The sequence below is a fragment of the Hemitrygon akajei genome, chromosome 5 (assembly GCF_048418815.1).
Source record: "Hemitrygon akajei chromosome 5, sHemAka1.3, whole genome shotgun sequence".
In the NCBI taxonomy this organism is placed as follows: domain Eukaryota; kingdom Metazoa; phylum Chordata; class Chondrichthyes; order Myliobatiformes; family Dasyatidae; genus Hemitrygon; species Hemitrygon akajei.
In genome coordinates, this window is record NC_133128.1 from 150,464,328 (window position 1) to 150,479,845 (window position 15,518).

Here is a 15,518-nt window from a genome sequence, read left to right on the forward strand (position 1 = left end):
GTAAAGAGCAAACCGGTAAACCTTGGTGGTAAGAATACATTAGCTGTTTTTAGCATACAGTTTTAATCTGTGGTCTTTCTAGCACCTGGATCCAACATCTGGTTAAATATTAAAACTATTGTTATTTCTGAAGATGAAGATGATCGATTACAGTAACTAACAGCAGTCCGACTTAATGAGACATCAGCAAGGGTATTATTGATCAGCAAAGCTAAAAGCCCATACTCCATAGAAGGGAGGCATTAGTCAAGCCTGGTTGAAGGCAGACGAAAGAGTTGAGTAATTATTCAACTGGGATTTGAGAAAGAGAGAGGGAGAATTCAAAGCACCATGACTACTGTTGTGTCCTTTCCATGAGCACTGGCACAACTTCCCAGGCTACCGTACATTTCTGTGGCAGTGCACTAATAAATTGCATGCGTCAAGTAACAAACACCAAACTTGCTAACACTGATAGCTTAGTAATAAAACTTCTGTGCATGATATCCGAGCCAAAAGAGAGTGAATAAAGATCATGGTGGATGCAGAACAGCTTGCTCATAAAGGTAAAAAAAATTCTGTAAGTTAATGAAGTTAACCAGTGAACACACACATCCAGTCTTTGTTTATTCAAGTGTTTGTAATGTATTCTTTATGAATCATGTTTTATTTGCTAACCATCATGAAAATTTCAGAATCACAGGTGCTCCTGATCCCATGTAATGTTTGCCTGTGTGCAATTAACAACAGAAAAATCACAACTGTCAATGCATGTATATGAAAGTAATTCACCTCAGCAAACAAACCTTGGAGAATTCCATCTCCAGTTTCTTTTCAAGTCACAGGAAAAAATAATAAAACAAGGAAATTAGACTCTTTACATGGCAAATCCTATTGGTACTCAAACTGTGATGAGAAATTCTGCAAGCTGCCCTTCTTCAAAATGGAGAGTGCAGTTGAAAGGTCTTAAGGCAAAGGTATCCGTTCCTTTTTTTTAAGAGGTCTCTGGTTTAGTGTTCTATATTAAAGGTTCATTCATACAGTAAGATAAGCATCTTGTCAAATATATCACTTAAGTTTGGGCAATGGAAGTTATAGTTATTAGAAAATAAATAGTAGTTCAATATGTATAAAAATTAATACTTCGAGTGATTTTGGTGGCAATGCAGCTAGTAGTCAGGATACTCAACTAAACCTGTCCCTTGCTGTTACAGACTTCATAGGGTGATGGATACAGAGAGTAGCTTGCATTTCTGAAAAGATCACTCTAAATGTTTGGGCATTCTGGCTGCCATTTATGGCTTTATGCTATTATGGCTTTATCAGGAAGAATCAAAATCAATATGCTCTGTAAAAGGATTCTTGCATGTCAGCCGAAGGCTGATATTGAGAACCCTGATAACCAGATGGACCAAGTTTCAAAATCAGTGAGTAAAAAAGACTTGATAGCACAGTCAATGGCATCTTCCATCATCTTGTTGATATTGAGAATAGATTGATGAGTTCTAATCAGCTGAATTAGATTTGTCCTTTTTTCCCTGATAGTTGTATGTTAGAAGTCCTTAAATATGTATCTTTGATAATCAGACCTAGCAGTGTTTACTCACGACTTTCAGTAATTCAAATGATTCCTGAGCCTAACTTCCTCAGGCCTCTATATTTCTCATGAAGCATTGAAATACTGATGTATCTAGAACATGATTCTAACATTTTCAATTACTTAATTCTTTCATAGCAAGCAATGAAATAAGGGGTGGATCTATATTTAACCCCATATGTGATTTGCCCATTATAATCAATACCCTGAATAGAAATGTAACTCTCAAAGCACATTCCTCGCTCTCATTGGTCATCACTTTCCAGGTTGTCAATCCTTCAAAAATATTTTGTGACTTTTGTTCCTGTTCAAGGGTCTTCCCTCATTTTCTTTACACTTGTCCATCTACACCAAATAAACACTTCCCAAGAAAGTAACTAAATATTTTTTACTAGAGAAAAATCCAAAGAAAGAGTAATTAACTATTTGGCATTTTTTGGGCAGCATAAAGATTATTTCAAAGGCAAGCTCAGTGAAATGATATATTTTAAGATTCTGCCCAAATGGCACTGCGTATGGCAGCCATGTTGCGAGCTCTATTCCAACTTTATTGAATTCAATTCAATAATGTCCAAGAAAACCGAAGCGTAGGCCTCTGCATACCTTGTTTACTGGTTGACAGTTATGTACAGTTGATACATCATTTATTTAAATATTTATAAATATTCTTTTCAAAATGCCAAATGGATTTAGAGCTCAGAAGACATTTGATGCATCAGAAAATTTTGAGGAAATCTGGATTGTGGAGATTAATTTCAAACTGTACTATATGGTGTGGTTGAAGTATTGAGTTATTCTCCATTGTGAGGTCAGTGGTGTAAGGGTTAATGCTCAAACTAGCATTGACATTTTTCTAAAGCTCCAGCTTTAAATCAGAAGGTTCTTTGTGAAGGCATCAAATGTGGAGAATGCATTGTTGTGATTATCAACACGCTGTTACAGGTATAGTACATGAAAGTACTGTGTATTAACAACTCAGATATATTACTGGTATGAGTATTTCAATTATCTAAGAACATTTCTTTTAACCAAAGCTCACGATAAAATACATACTCAGCTGTAGTTATCTGAAGCTCTGCTGGTTGTTTTAAATAACACAGCTTGCAAGAAACAAGATAAAAGCAAAGTAAAATACATGAGCTTTCTATAGAATATGCTGAAGAGCCTTTGAACATCAAAAAAATCACCAGATATCGCTCGGGACCTGCAGAGAGAAAAGCGACTGGTTTAAATTGTGTTTCAAAATACTGTTACTTTCTACCATTAAATAAAGTCGAATTCTGTTTTTATTTAAAAAATTGCACTGGAGTTCCATAAAAGCTGACCGCAAAGATCATGCTTCTTCAGTCAGATACTTTTGTTTCAGTAACTTACATTTATATAAAGAGAGCACATTAACGAGAGCATAAACACTTCGTGATGTGCTTCAAAAGAGGTAAGCAATAAAACATCTTCAGGTAGTGTTGACTTGGTTTGAATCCAATATGGAATTGACTGAGTCGCAACAAAATTGAAGATTGCTTCGTTTAAGGTATTTGTCATAGGATACAGAAAGGAAACAGGTCATTTGGCTCAGATTGACCAGTGACCACCCATGTGTACAAATTCCAAGTTCCAACACTTGGTCTGTAGCTTTCTTTGTCAAGGCCATTTAAGTATTCATCTAGACGCCTCTTAAATGCTTTCAGTGATTGTGCTACCACCTGTATCTCTGGCCATGTATTCCATCAATCTTGGTGAAAAGGGTCCCTCTCAGATCTCCTCAAAACCTTCTATCTCTTATAAGATCTATGTCTTCTAGTTTTATTCACCTCTGATTGGGGGGGGGGGGGTAATGCATTTCTACCCTATCTTGTTGTTCCTCTCCACACCTTGTGGTGCATCGGGCAGCAACCTTACCAATTCTTTAGCATTTGTCCGTTTTATTACAAAGCTGAGTTGCTAGCTCGACGCTCAACCCAGCATGAATGGGACGTGTGCAGGGAGCTAGCTGGATTCGAACCTGGGACCACACACCTCAAAGTCTGGTGCGGATGCCACAATACCATGGGGCTGGCTGATCTACCCTGTCTATACCCCTCATAATTTTATATCTCAGTCATGTCCCCTCTTAATCTCCTGCACTTCAGAGAAAGATCAAGCTTCTGTGGTCTCTCATTAGCATGTAAACGTTCACAAGTTTTTGTGTCAATGGTATTTATTTAAATAGGTTGATAAAAGTAATTAGTGCACAATAGGTTTAAAATTCACTATAATTTAAAATTTACATCCGTTCTTTGTTTACAGATTAAATTTTTTTCGTGACATACCTGATTTCCGAATCTTGGCCTGTGGAGGAGATGGAACCGTAGGTTGGATATTAGATTGTATTGGTATGTTCAATATTCACAAATAATATTATAAAAGTTAACTATTTATTACATACTAAATTACATTAAATCTCATCACTAACATCAGAAATAATACTTCCATGTTTGATTCTTAACTATAGTCTTATCTTTTTCTTTTATGTTAAATTACAACTGCTCTGATTTACAGCTGCTATTTGACCTGAACTATGCATATCTGTTTTTTTTGTTTCAGATAAAATGAACTTATTAAAACACCCACCTGTAGCTGTGTTACCACTGGGAACCGGAAATGACCTCGCTCGATGTTTGAGATGGGGAGGAGGTAAGAATGAAATCTGACTCACTGCAGCTCCTCTTAGATGTTTTATCGTTGAGGCTACCTCTCTTGGCTTTGATTGTGTAAATAAAGCATTTTTGTTGCCCATATTTAAACTGATGCAATTTTCCAAGGGGCAATCTTGCAATATTTCTCCTTGGCTGTCGAAAATAATATTGGTCCTGAATAAAAACTCCACAGTCACTGAGAAAACTGGAGCTGGATATATTGAAACCATTTAGTGTTAGATTTCAAAGTGAGGTTCTTAAAATTTCTTGTTCTCAATGGCTATTGATTGCTCTCTCACTAATATTGACATCACGTTATAATGATTGCCTGGCGCAGTGACTTAGCGTGAATGTTGTTCTGATTGTTCCCAGTCCAAGAGATTCATCTCTGACTTCTTGCATCCCCAAATGGTCCAAATTCACCTCCACATACCATAGCCCCTTGCTTCCAAATTACTCCCATCTTTTTCCTACCTGTGCCAGCAGGGATGTATGATGAAGCTGTCAGTTTCAGACTCCCCGCATCCTTGGAGTGCAGAGATGCACACTGATGGGCTTCATATAAGCAGTGGCCTTGGACCTGGTGGATGTGAAAACATTAAAAACAATTACAACAATTTCTGCCACCCCCAACAAAATTCTGTCACCGGACCCGTCTTTCTTTCTCTCAATTACTAAACAAGCACTTATTTCCCTCCAGTTACTGAAACAACATCGGTGAAATGAATATTATGTAAAGTTTGTAGCTGTGCACATGAAAACTGTTAGTTTGCCTCTGTGGATGTCCTTAATATCAGCATCAGATCCACAATATAAGTGGGCTGGTTAGAGATTATTTTATGTATTGGAAGCTATTTAGAGTCAAAGATTTTAACATGTGTTTCTTTATTCATGCAAAAGGATACGAAGGTGGTAACTTAATGAAAGTTCTCAAAGACATAGAAAACAGTGTAGAAATGATGTTGGACCGATGGAGTATAGAGGTGATTCCAAACAACAAAGAAGAAAAAGGTGATCCGGTGCCATACAATATTGTTAACAACTATTTCTCAATAGGTGTGGTAAGTGCCAAAGTACTGTTGTCCTTTTGTTCTGATGTCAAGTTTTGATATTGCCCTGTGCTTGTTGTTGTGCAATGTATAGTTTTCATGCTTATGCTATATCTACTGACTGCACAAAATGTTCATTTTTAATGCCAACTAATATACTCAGAATACATTTTAGTCATTAGTATACAGTGCCTATAAGTATTCACCTTCTTTGGAAGTTTTCATGTTCTGTTGTTTTACAAAATTAAATCACAGTGGATTTAATTTGACTTTTTTGACACTGATCAACTGAAAAAGCTTCTTTTGCATCAAAGTGAAAACAGATCTCTACAAAGCGATCTAAATTAGTTACAAATATAAAACACAAAATAATTGATTGCATAAGTATTCACCCTCCCCACTTTAATTTGACACACCAATTCATCACTGCTGCAGCCAATTAATTGATTTTTTAAAAGTCGTGTAATTAGTTAAATGGAGATCTGTTTTTAGAGACTTGTGTGCAGTCAAGGTGTTTCAATTGATTGTAGTAAAAAATACACCTGTATCTGGAAGGTCCAATTGCTGGGGAGTCAGTATCCTGACAAAAACTACATGAAGACAAAAGAACACTCCAAGCAACTCTGCAAAAAAGTTGTTGAAAAGCACAAGTCAGGAGATGGATACAAGAAAATTTCCAAGTCACTGAATATCTCTTGGAGTACAATTAAGTCAATCATCAAGAAATGGAAAGAATATGGCACAGCTGTAAATCTGCCTGGAGCAGGCCATCCTCAAAAACTGAGTGACTGTGTAAGAAGGGGTCTAGTGAGGAAGGCCACCAAGGGACCTATGACAATTCTGGAGGAGTTACAAGCTTCAGTGGCTGAGATGGGAGAGACTGCACATACAACAACTGCTTCACCAGTTGAAGCTTTATGGGAGAGTGGCAAAGAGAAAGCTACTGTTTAAAAAAAACTCACATGAAATCTTAGCTAGAGTTTGCCAGAAGGCAGGTGGGAGACTCTGAAGTCAGCTGAAAGGTGGTTTGATCATCTGATGAAAACAAAAATTGAGCTTTTTGGCCATCAGACTAAACGCTCTGTAAGCCAAACCCTGCACATCCTCAGAAACACACCATCCCTACCGTGAAGCCTGGTGGTGGCTGCATCATGCTGTGGGGATGCTTCACTGCAGCAGGGTCTGTAAGGCTGGTGAAAGTAGAGGGTAAAATGAATGCAGCAAAATACAGGGAAATCCTAGTGCAGTCTGAAAGAGAGCTACTACTTGGGAGAAGATCTGTTTTCCAGCAAGACAATGATCCCAAGCATAAAGCCAAAGCTACACAGGAATGGATTAAAAACAACCAAGTTAATGTCCTGAAGTGGCCAAGACTGAGTCCAGTCCTCAATCCAATTGAGAATTATGGCTGGAATTGAAAACGTTCCCCATGTAATCTGACAGAGCTCGAGCAGTTTTGTAAAGAAGAGTGGAGAAAAATTGCAGTATCCGGATGTTCAAAGCTGATAGAGACCTATCCACACAGACTCAAGGCTGTAATTGCTGCCAAAGATGCATCTACTAAATACTGATTAGAAGGGGGTGAATACTTGTGCAATCAATTATTTTGTACTTTATGTCTGTAGTTAATTTAGATCACTTTGTAGAGATCTGCTTTCACTTTGACATGGAAAAGTCTTTTTCTGTTGATCAGTGTCAAAAAAGCCAAATTAAATCTACTGTGATTCAATGTTGTAAAACAATAAAACATGAAAATTTTCAAGAAGGGTGAATACTTTTTATAGGCACTGTATGTACCAAGCGTCTTAATTTTACTTCACTCATCGGAGGCATGATCATGTAATACAAGCTGGAAGAAACCAATATGGAAGCAAAAATAGCAAGTAGGATTGATATTTATATTTAACAAATATAATTGTGCAGTGGCCATAATAGATTGGTTTACCATTATATCTCATGAAAGGTATTGAGAGTTTCTACTGTGCAGTGTCCAGACTGAAAAGCAAAAAGTACATCAGATGAACCGAGTTATGATAGTCAGTATCGTGGAGCTTCTAGTCCAGCAGGATGAACTAAGTCGCATGCTTATGATTAGGGAATTTGAACAATTAGAACCTTTTTGCTGGGGTTTTCAAGTAATCTGATCCACTCTCATCCTTTACCAGCTGAGAGAGGATCATTTTATTAGATGAAGCGATCCTACGTTACCTCCCAACACTGGGTATCAGAGGTACATTTGATTTCCAGTGGTTACCTATATCAATTTTTAGCACTGACACAGAACAAGTTTTAGCAATTACGTCAAAGGGGGACACATTATTGAAATGTGGCACTGACCAGTGTTCAGATTGTTTCATTTCCAGTGGTACCATATGCACAAAGAATATACATTTGAATATTTCTGCTGCATTATCTACCTTGTTCATCTCAAAATGTGGGAAATTTGAACAAAGATAACTCAGTTTAAGTCTTTTGCTTTATATGTTTGTTTAATTGCATAATTTTGCATTATGTCTTCTAATTCATTTGAGTATAGTGGTTATGAATACAATAAAGGATATTTCAGGTGAATACTAGGGTTTCTTTAGAAAAATAGAAGGCTGAGGCTTTTCTTCATGGAGAAATTGTTTAAATAGATCCAGATATAGTATCCGTGCTCATATGAGTTTTCTAGCACATTAACGTCAGGGTGAAGTTGTCTTTTGAAGAATGTCATTTCATTTAAGGTTGTTCAACATGAAGTATAATCTTTAATTTATGTCAGTCCTTAGTTATTGCTTGTGATTTTTGATCAGCTGAAAATGCACTCAGTGACCACTTTATTAGATGCAGGCAGTACCTAATGCTAGTACCAAATAAAGCACCGCCTGTACCTAATAAAGTGGCCACTGAGTGTCTGCTTGTCACCTTATTTATTTATTTATTTGTCTATCTATCTATTTACTCATTTAGCAATACAGCACAAAGTAGGCCCTTCCAGCCCTCTGAGCCACACTACCCCCGCAACCCCTGACAAACCTAATTAACCCTAACTTAGTTATGAGACCATTTACAATGACCAATCAACCTACCCAGTACATCTTTCGACTGTGAGTGGAAGCTGGGGAATCCTCACATTGCATACAGGAACTCCTTACAGAAAGGCACCAGAAATGCACTCCGAACTCCAGAAGGCCCCAAGTCGTAATAGTGTGACGCTAACCACAATGCTACCGTGGTGTTGTGTAGCCCATCCACATCAAGGTTCAACATGTTGTGCTTTCAGAGATGTTCTTCTGCACACCACCATTATAATGCGTGATTATTTGAGTTACTGTCGGCTTCTTGTCAGCTTGAACTAGGAGAGTCTGGCCATTCTCCTCTGACCTCCCTCATTAACAAGGCAATTTGCCCACAGAACTGCCACTCACTGGATGTTTTTTTTTGTTTTCGCACCATTCTCTGTAAAACTCTCTGTAGCATGTGAAAATCCCAGGAGATCAGCAATTTCTGAGATACTCAAACCACCCCACGTGGCACCAACAAGCACTCCACTGTCAAAGTCCCTGAGATTACATTTCTTCCCCATTCTGATGTTTGGTCTGAATGACAACTGAATCTCTTGATCATTCTGGTGTCTTTCCCGCTCTTTTCCAGTCCTGATGAAGGGTGTTGGCCCGAAATGTCAACTGTTTATCATTTTCATAGATGCTGCCTGGCCTGCTGAGTTCCTCCAGCATTATGTGTGTGTCACTTTCTTGACCATGTCTGCATGCTTTTATGCATTGAGTTGCTGCCACCCAATTGGGTGATTAGATACTTGTATTAGCAAAGTGTGCAGATGCACCTAAAAAAAAGTGGCCACTGAGTGGACTTGTCTAGTTATTTCCAACCTAGACTGGAACAGGTCCTGCAATGAAGGAGATAGCTACAAATCATTTTCTTGTTACCTGTGCTTTACTCCCATCTTGCTTTGGATTTAGTAAAAAAAAATTTTAAAAGGTTAGCCATCTAACTCAAAATAACTAAAATATTCCAAATTAAGTTGAGTTATCTTTCATGAGCTTTGTATTGAGAGTGCCATACATCATTTGACTATATATAACTTTTATGCAAAAAAGCTAAAATCATTACTTTCCCAACTGGTAAAGCTGCAAATGAGGAATTGTTTTCAGATGGGAAACATTATTTAAAAGTTAACCAGTATGATAAATTGGCTTAATAGCAGAAAAAGTATATGATAGATTTTGTCCTGAAAATTGGTGGTCGCTAGATACTTCCAGCAGTAATTCGGTCCTATCCTTTAATAACTTGGAATGTATAAAGTTTGAGAGGATATGCTTTAATGTCTTAGCACATATTTTGTCAGTTCAGTAGGTCTTTCCAATTATCGTTTGCAGTTTTCTTTCCTTTTCTCCAAATCTTCCTCCTGAGTTTGGATGAGATTAGAACTGGAGTGAAAGGTGAATAATTTAGGGGAAATCTGAGGGAAACGTCTTCACTCAGGTGGTGAATGTGCGGAATGAGCTGCCAGCAGAAGTGGTAGATGTGGGTTCATTTGTAACATGTAAGAGAAATTTGTATAGGTACAAGGATGGGAGGAGTTTAGGGGGAAACGGCTTGGCTGCGGGTAAATGGGTCTAGGTGGAAGATTAGGTTGGCTTGGACTACAGTAGATGGGCATAAGAGCCTGTTTCTGAGCTGTAGACTCACCCTAATGGCACAAACTAAGGCTGATAATATGATCCTGAGCTTAATAATACTGATCCAACATGTAGACTAGAGACCGTACATTTGACAGCTGATGATAAAAGGTAATCCAGTCATGTTCACCACAAAATTGTACACATGCTCCTTCACCTAGCAGATGCTGCAGTTTGATCAGCATTCTAGCATTCACACCAAACAATACTAAGCATAAAGATGGCACCCTGGCCATCCAGATTCTGCCACTAGCACTGATTTGGAACAAGACCTAAGATTTTACTGGTCTAATTAATTTATCAGAATGATAATTTACCCATTTGTCTATGTTCTTCAATTGCAGATTTGATGAATATGAATGTTACCAAGTAAATAAATTTTATATGAGCCTTAAAATTTAGAAGAAAGATAAATGTCTATTAGCAAGTCTAAGTCTCCGTTGTATGGAAGACATAATTATTTCACAAGATCCATAAATTTTCTTTCATTCTCAAACCACTCAGCTAGTTGAATGGTGTCATAGCAACAACATTGAATTTAACGTCAACACCCAAAGAACAGGTTGTGGACTTCAGAAAGGATAAGACAAGGGAACACACACCAGTCCTCATAGCAGGATTAGAATTGGAAAGGGTGAGCAATTTCAAGTTCTGGGATGTCAATATCTCCGAGGATCTCTGCTTGGCTAATATATCGATGCAACTGCAAAGAAGGCACGACAGTGGCTGTATTTCATTTGGAATTTGAGGAGATTTGGTATGTCACCAAAGCCACTTGCAAATTTCTTCAGATGTACCTTGCAGAACATTCTAACCGGCTGCATCACAGTCTGGTATGTGGGGACTTCTGCACAAGATCAAAATAAGCTGCAGAGTTGTAAACTCAGTAAGTTCTATCATGGGCACTGGCCTCTGTAGTACCCAGGACATTTTCAAAGAGTGATGCCTCATAAAGGTGGCATCCTTCATTAAGAAGCCCCCATCCTCCAGGACATGCCCTGTTCCTATTGCTACCATCAGGAAAGAGGTACAGGAGTCTGAAGGCATTCACTCAATCATTCAGGAGCAGGTTCTTCCCCTCTGACATCTGATTTCTGAATGGATATTGAAACCCTGAACACTACCTCATCATTTTACCTTTTAATTTTTATTTTTGCACTACTTATATAACTATTTAATATTTTTTTTAAAAAGAACTAGTGTTTTCCAGATGTATATGACTCTTCTAGGGCTTCCAGCCAGGTACGGCTATTGATTATCACTGATGTTTCGATGACAATCTCTGCCATCTTCATCAGGGTATGATGCTGTTTATAACCCCAAAGTCCATCCCTCCTGATTGGTTAGTCCTTATCCAATCAGGTTTCTGCTCTCCCATCTTGTTTACAATTGAATTCCAGTTCTTAGTTAGAGCAACATCTTGAGAAATTGGCAGAAGCAGAACATTGCATTCGCAATGGCCATAGGATTGATTTCAATGGCACCAAACTACTGAGCCACCTGAAGCCAATGAGATAAAACTAGAGAAAAAGAATTTTCACGAAGATGAAGGTAAACAAGGTGGGAGAGCAGAAACCTGATTGGATGAGGACTAACCAATCTGGAGGAAAGGATGATGGGGGTGTAAATACCACCAGACCAGACACACCCAGGCATCATCCCTGACGAAGATGGTGGAGTTTGTATTTGAAACATCGGTTATAATTGATATCTGTACCCAGCTGGAAGCCCGAGAAGAGTTTATTCGTATTGTGTGTGTGTGTTGTACGTTTGTTGTAATTTGCAGCATTTTTTCTCTATTATTATGTATTGCATTGTACAACTGCTGAAAAGGCAACGTTTTTCTTGACATACAGTATGCTGGTGATATTAAACCTGATTTTGACTCCAATTCATTAATTCACATGTTATAGATGTATATTAAGGTCTAAGAATTTACTCAACAGAACAAGGATAAGTAATCTGTTCAGTCTGTGGCATCAATTGGTGCTTTCTATGAAAGTAATGAGAAGATATTCAGTCATCTCAAATGTGGTTGTAAGCCTGGGAAGACTGTTAATATCTATCTTGACCTCATGCACCTGAGCAGAACATCAAACTAGGAACTATTTGAAGGTTATTTCTTGGATTATTCTTTCTATCTGCTAATGCAACTTTATGTTTTTGGAGTTTCCCAGTGGATTGAACACTATTAATATATAAACAATTGAAGCCTTCCACTGAGGCAAGTTGTTTGCAATAATGTATGGCTTGCTGGTGCTAACTCTTGAGACCTTTGCATGCCAGGGAGAATAAAGAAATGTCGTGCTAAGTAGAGCAACCTCTTCAGAAGAGGTGGGTGGACAGATGGATTGGGGCTCTCAGCAACTTGCCACAGTTGCTCATTCTGTCCTAGGAACTCAATTCCCATTTAAGACTCAATGATAACCAATGTGCAAGACTTCTTTACATCACTAAATAGAGCTGAACTGCCTATTATTTAGCAACAGAGCATGTTGAATTGATCAGTAGATGAGATTATTGGTGCAGCTTGAAGGGGTTGCCTTTTGAACATGAGCTTCCTTCCCTTTGACAGTGTAACTTCTTCATGGACCTCCACCACCACTTGCTGCTTTCACCAATGCTTCATCACCTAAAATCTCTGGGTATGTTACCAGAAAGTTACTGGAAGTGAAAGCCAGAGTTCTGGACTACTAATCCATAGATGTAAGTTTGAATCCTGCCACAACACCCAGGAAATTTAATTGCAATTAAGTAAATCTGAAGTTAAACTAAAATCTAGAATTAGCAGTGGCAACAATAAAACTACGGAATTGATCAAAATCCATCTACTTCACTCGTGTCCCTCAGGGAAAATAATCTTAACCCTACGTACCTCTACATTGCGAAGATGATTGATTCAGGATTGCTTCATTAAGGATAAAATAATAAATTCCAAAATATGTTGATGAAATCCATATTTCATGAAACAAATTCTATAAAAATATATTTTAAAGTATAACCCACATGTGCAACCATTCCTCAAAAGTCTCCCCTTTTCAACAAAGTACCACTACACCTTGTTGCCACAATGTAGTTAATGTTTAAGAGTTCAGCAGGCTGTACTTATGGATTGCTAGGCATGTGCAGTATCTGAGACAATCATGAATGATGTTTTCAGTGAGCAACATGGGTAGTGCTAGCTTCATGGAGCTATTAATTAAAAAGAGCTTGAGTTTTGAGTACTGTGCTACCTACAACTCAGTGAATGTGCACTGTTAATCATGCTTCAATAGTCTCCATCAGCCAGTTCTCAGCTAATCTTTGAGCTTAATATTAGAAGATTTGAGGAAAAATAAGGGGAAAGAAACAGTTCACTCTCCGTGTTTATTTTATACCTGATGACCACACAGAGCTACAGCCTGCAAAGTAATTGGATCAGATGCTGGGAATGGGATGCCCCAGCTGCTTTTTGTGTGTTAGCCCAGTTAATCCACACTCACACTGTAATGATTTGTTACTTCCATAAACTACTAATATTTTAAAATGACTATGTAATCTTTTAGTGAAAAAAAATCTGTAATTAATGCAAATATGTTATTCGGTATGTTCTCCTGACTCGAGGTCAGTGTTGCAGTAAATTGAAAATGTTCATAATTGTATTTCACCGTCTATGCATAGACTGGCATTTTGTTTCAAACCCTACATTTATTCTCCTCACAAAACAAGTTACTACCAGACTCTTGACTTCACTTTGATTTCTGCTTCATATTGATTAATGATGGATGAAAGGACCCTTTTGAAGTCCGTCCCCAGTATTTCTTTTTAATGCCCAATCCATTAATGATCTGCCAGCTATAATGGATAATACTACATCATTTTGCTTGTCATTATGGCAATGGCAAAAATTGTCTATGTGGTTTTGTGCTGAGTTTTAATCAGAACTATAAAACCTATCTACTAACAATAATGTGAAACAATTGATTTTTATTTTGAAAGAAGCACTTTATTGGTGTTAATAGCCATGAGAAGATGAGGAAAATATGTGTGTATACAAAGCTGTATTCACCTTTACAGAATCTGCCAAAGGACTTCAGGACCAGCAAAATGGTTTTGAAGTGTAGGTGCTGTTATTTTGTAGGTTTATTTTTGCCTGCTGAGGTGTCTCAGAAAGCAGTGAAACAGATGTCTTTATTGATATTCATTGTGTTACAATTGTTCGTTCGGACACTGAAATAACTATTTTAGGTCCAGCTGAACAGGTAATCAGCTCTAAGATTAATGATTTTTTTTTAAATTCTCCCTCACAATGAATGGTTCCTGCAATATTGCATGCAAATAAAATATGTAACAAAACTAGAGTCCCTGGAGCCAAGATAAGCCTGCTACCACTGCAATTAGTATGACAGGAATTAATATCTTCACTATTCACAATGTCTGCATCAATCAGAAACTAAATGTACGATAACATCTCTTTGGTGCTATTAAACATAACCCTTAAACAATTTAAAACAAATGGCTTAACAATTATAATAAAGTAATGCACAGAATTTTCTGCATGTGTATTAATACATTCCCAAGTGTGAGTAAATGCAGTGCTCTTTCTGTTCTTTTGGTTCTGTTTTACGTGAGGTTGATTTGTACTTTTAAATTTGCGCACCAGCTCGTTTTTGTTTCACCTGTTTTAAATCACAAAAAAAACACACATAATATAGTAATTTTAGAAGTAATGTAATTCTGTTTTGTATTTGTTTCTAAAGATATTTCAGAGCTGCAGCTACATCATCTTGAGAAGTAAATGTGAAAGAGATACAACCACTATATATTATAAATATTATTTATTTTCATATGTGTAACAGAGAATAACACAGAGATCCCAATCCTTACTGTGGCTTTCAAACATATATTCAGCTTAATGCATTTATTTGTATGTGATTAAATTAAGGGCAGAAAGCACCATCTTTAGAAATCATTGCTGGCCCAGAGGAGCTGTCTTAGATCTCCTAATATAGAACGGTGACCTATTTATTTTCAATGCTTTATCCTCAGCATTAAAATAACATCAAAGACTTCATATGCGCTGCACTCTTACTTCACGAATAAAGTTTTCAGTTATCATTGGTGGTTAAGATTTTTTTTCTACCATTTATGCACTCTTCACTTTTTCCTCAGGAAGACTGAGTTGGTTGTTCATGTCAATTTAGGTCAGTTTCAGTAGCTTTGCTCTGAACTCAGTTCTAAGAAATGTTATGAATTAAAGCTGTACCAAGGGACGGCCTCGATATTTGACATATCAGTTATGCAAGGTAGAGTTACAAGGGCATTATTTAATGAAATGTGCTCTGATTGAAATTCATTGCTTAACAAAACTCAGCAAAACATATTGGGCATAATCCCTCCATTTATCCTTTCAAACCCTGTGAGACTTGCTGTACTGTATATTTCATTGCAATCACCTCTTCTAAATTCAGTAGAGAATGAGCCCAGGTTGCTTAATCTCTCTTTATATCACAGTTTTGCTGTCCCAAGGATCAAAGAATAATCCTTTGCACTCCCA

At 37.5% G+C, this 15,518-nt stretch overlaps 1 protein-coding gene across 5 annotated transcripts in view; it reads left to right on the top strand.

The window, feature by feature from the left end:
* dgkg (diacylglycerol kinase, gamma) overlaps positions 1–15,518 on the top strand; it is a 517,080-nt gene that overhangs the window by 314,751 nt on the left and 186,811 nt on the right. For all 5 annotated transcript variants that reach the window (XM_073046856.1, XM_073046861.1, XM_073046859.1 and 2 more), the window contains 3 exons: positions 3,863–3,948; positions 4,160–4,249; positions 5,152–5,312. In XM_073046856.1, coding sequence (XP_072902957.1) covers positions 3,863–3,948; positions 4,160–4,249; positions 5,152–5,312 — 337 coding nt within the window. The remainder of the gene's footprint in view (positions 1–3,862; positions 3,949–4,159; positions 4,250–5,151; positions 5,313–15,518) is intronic.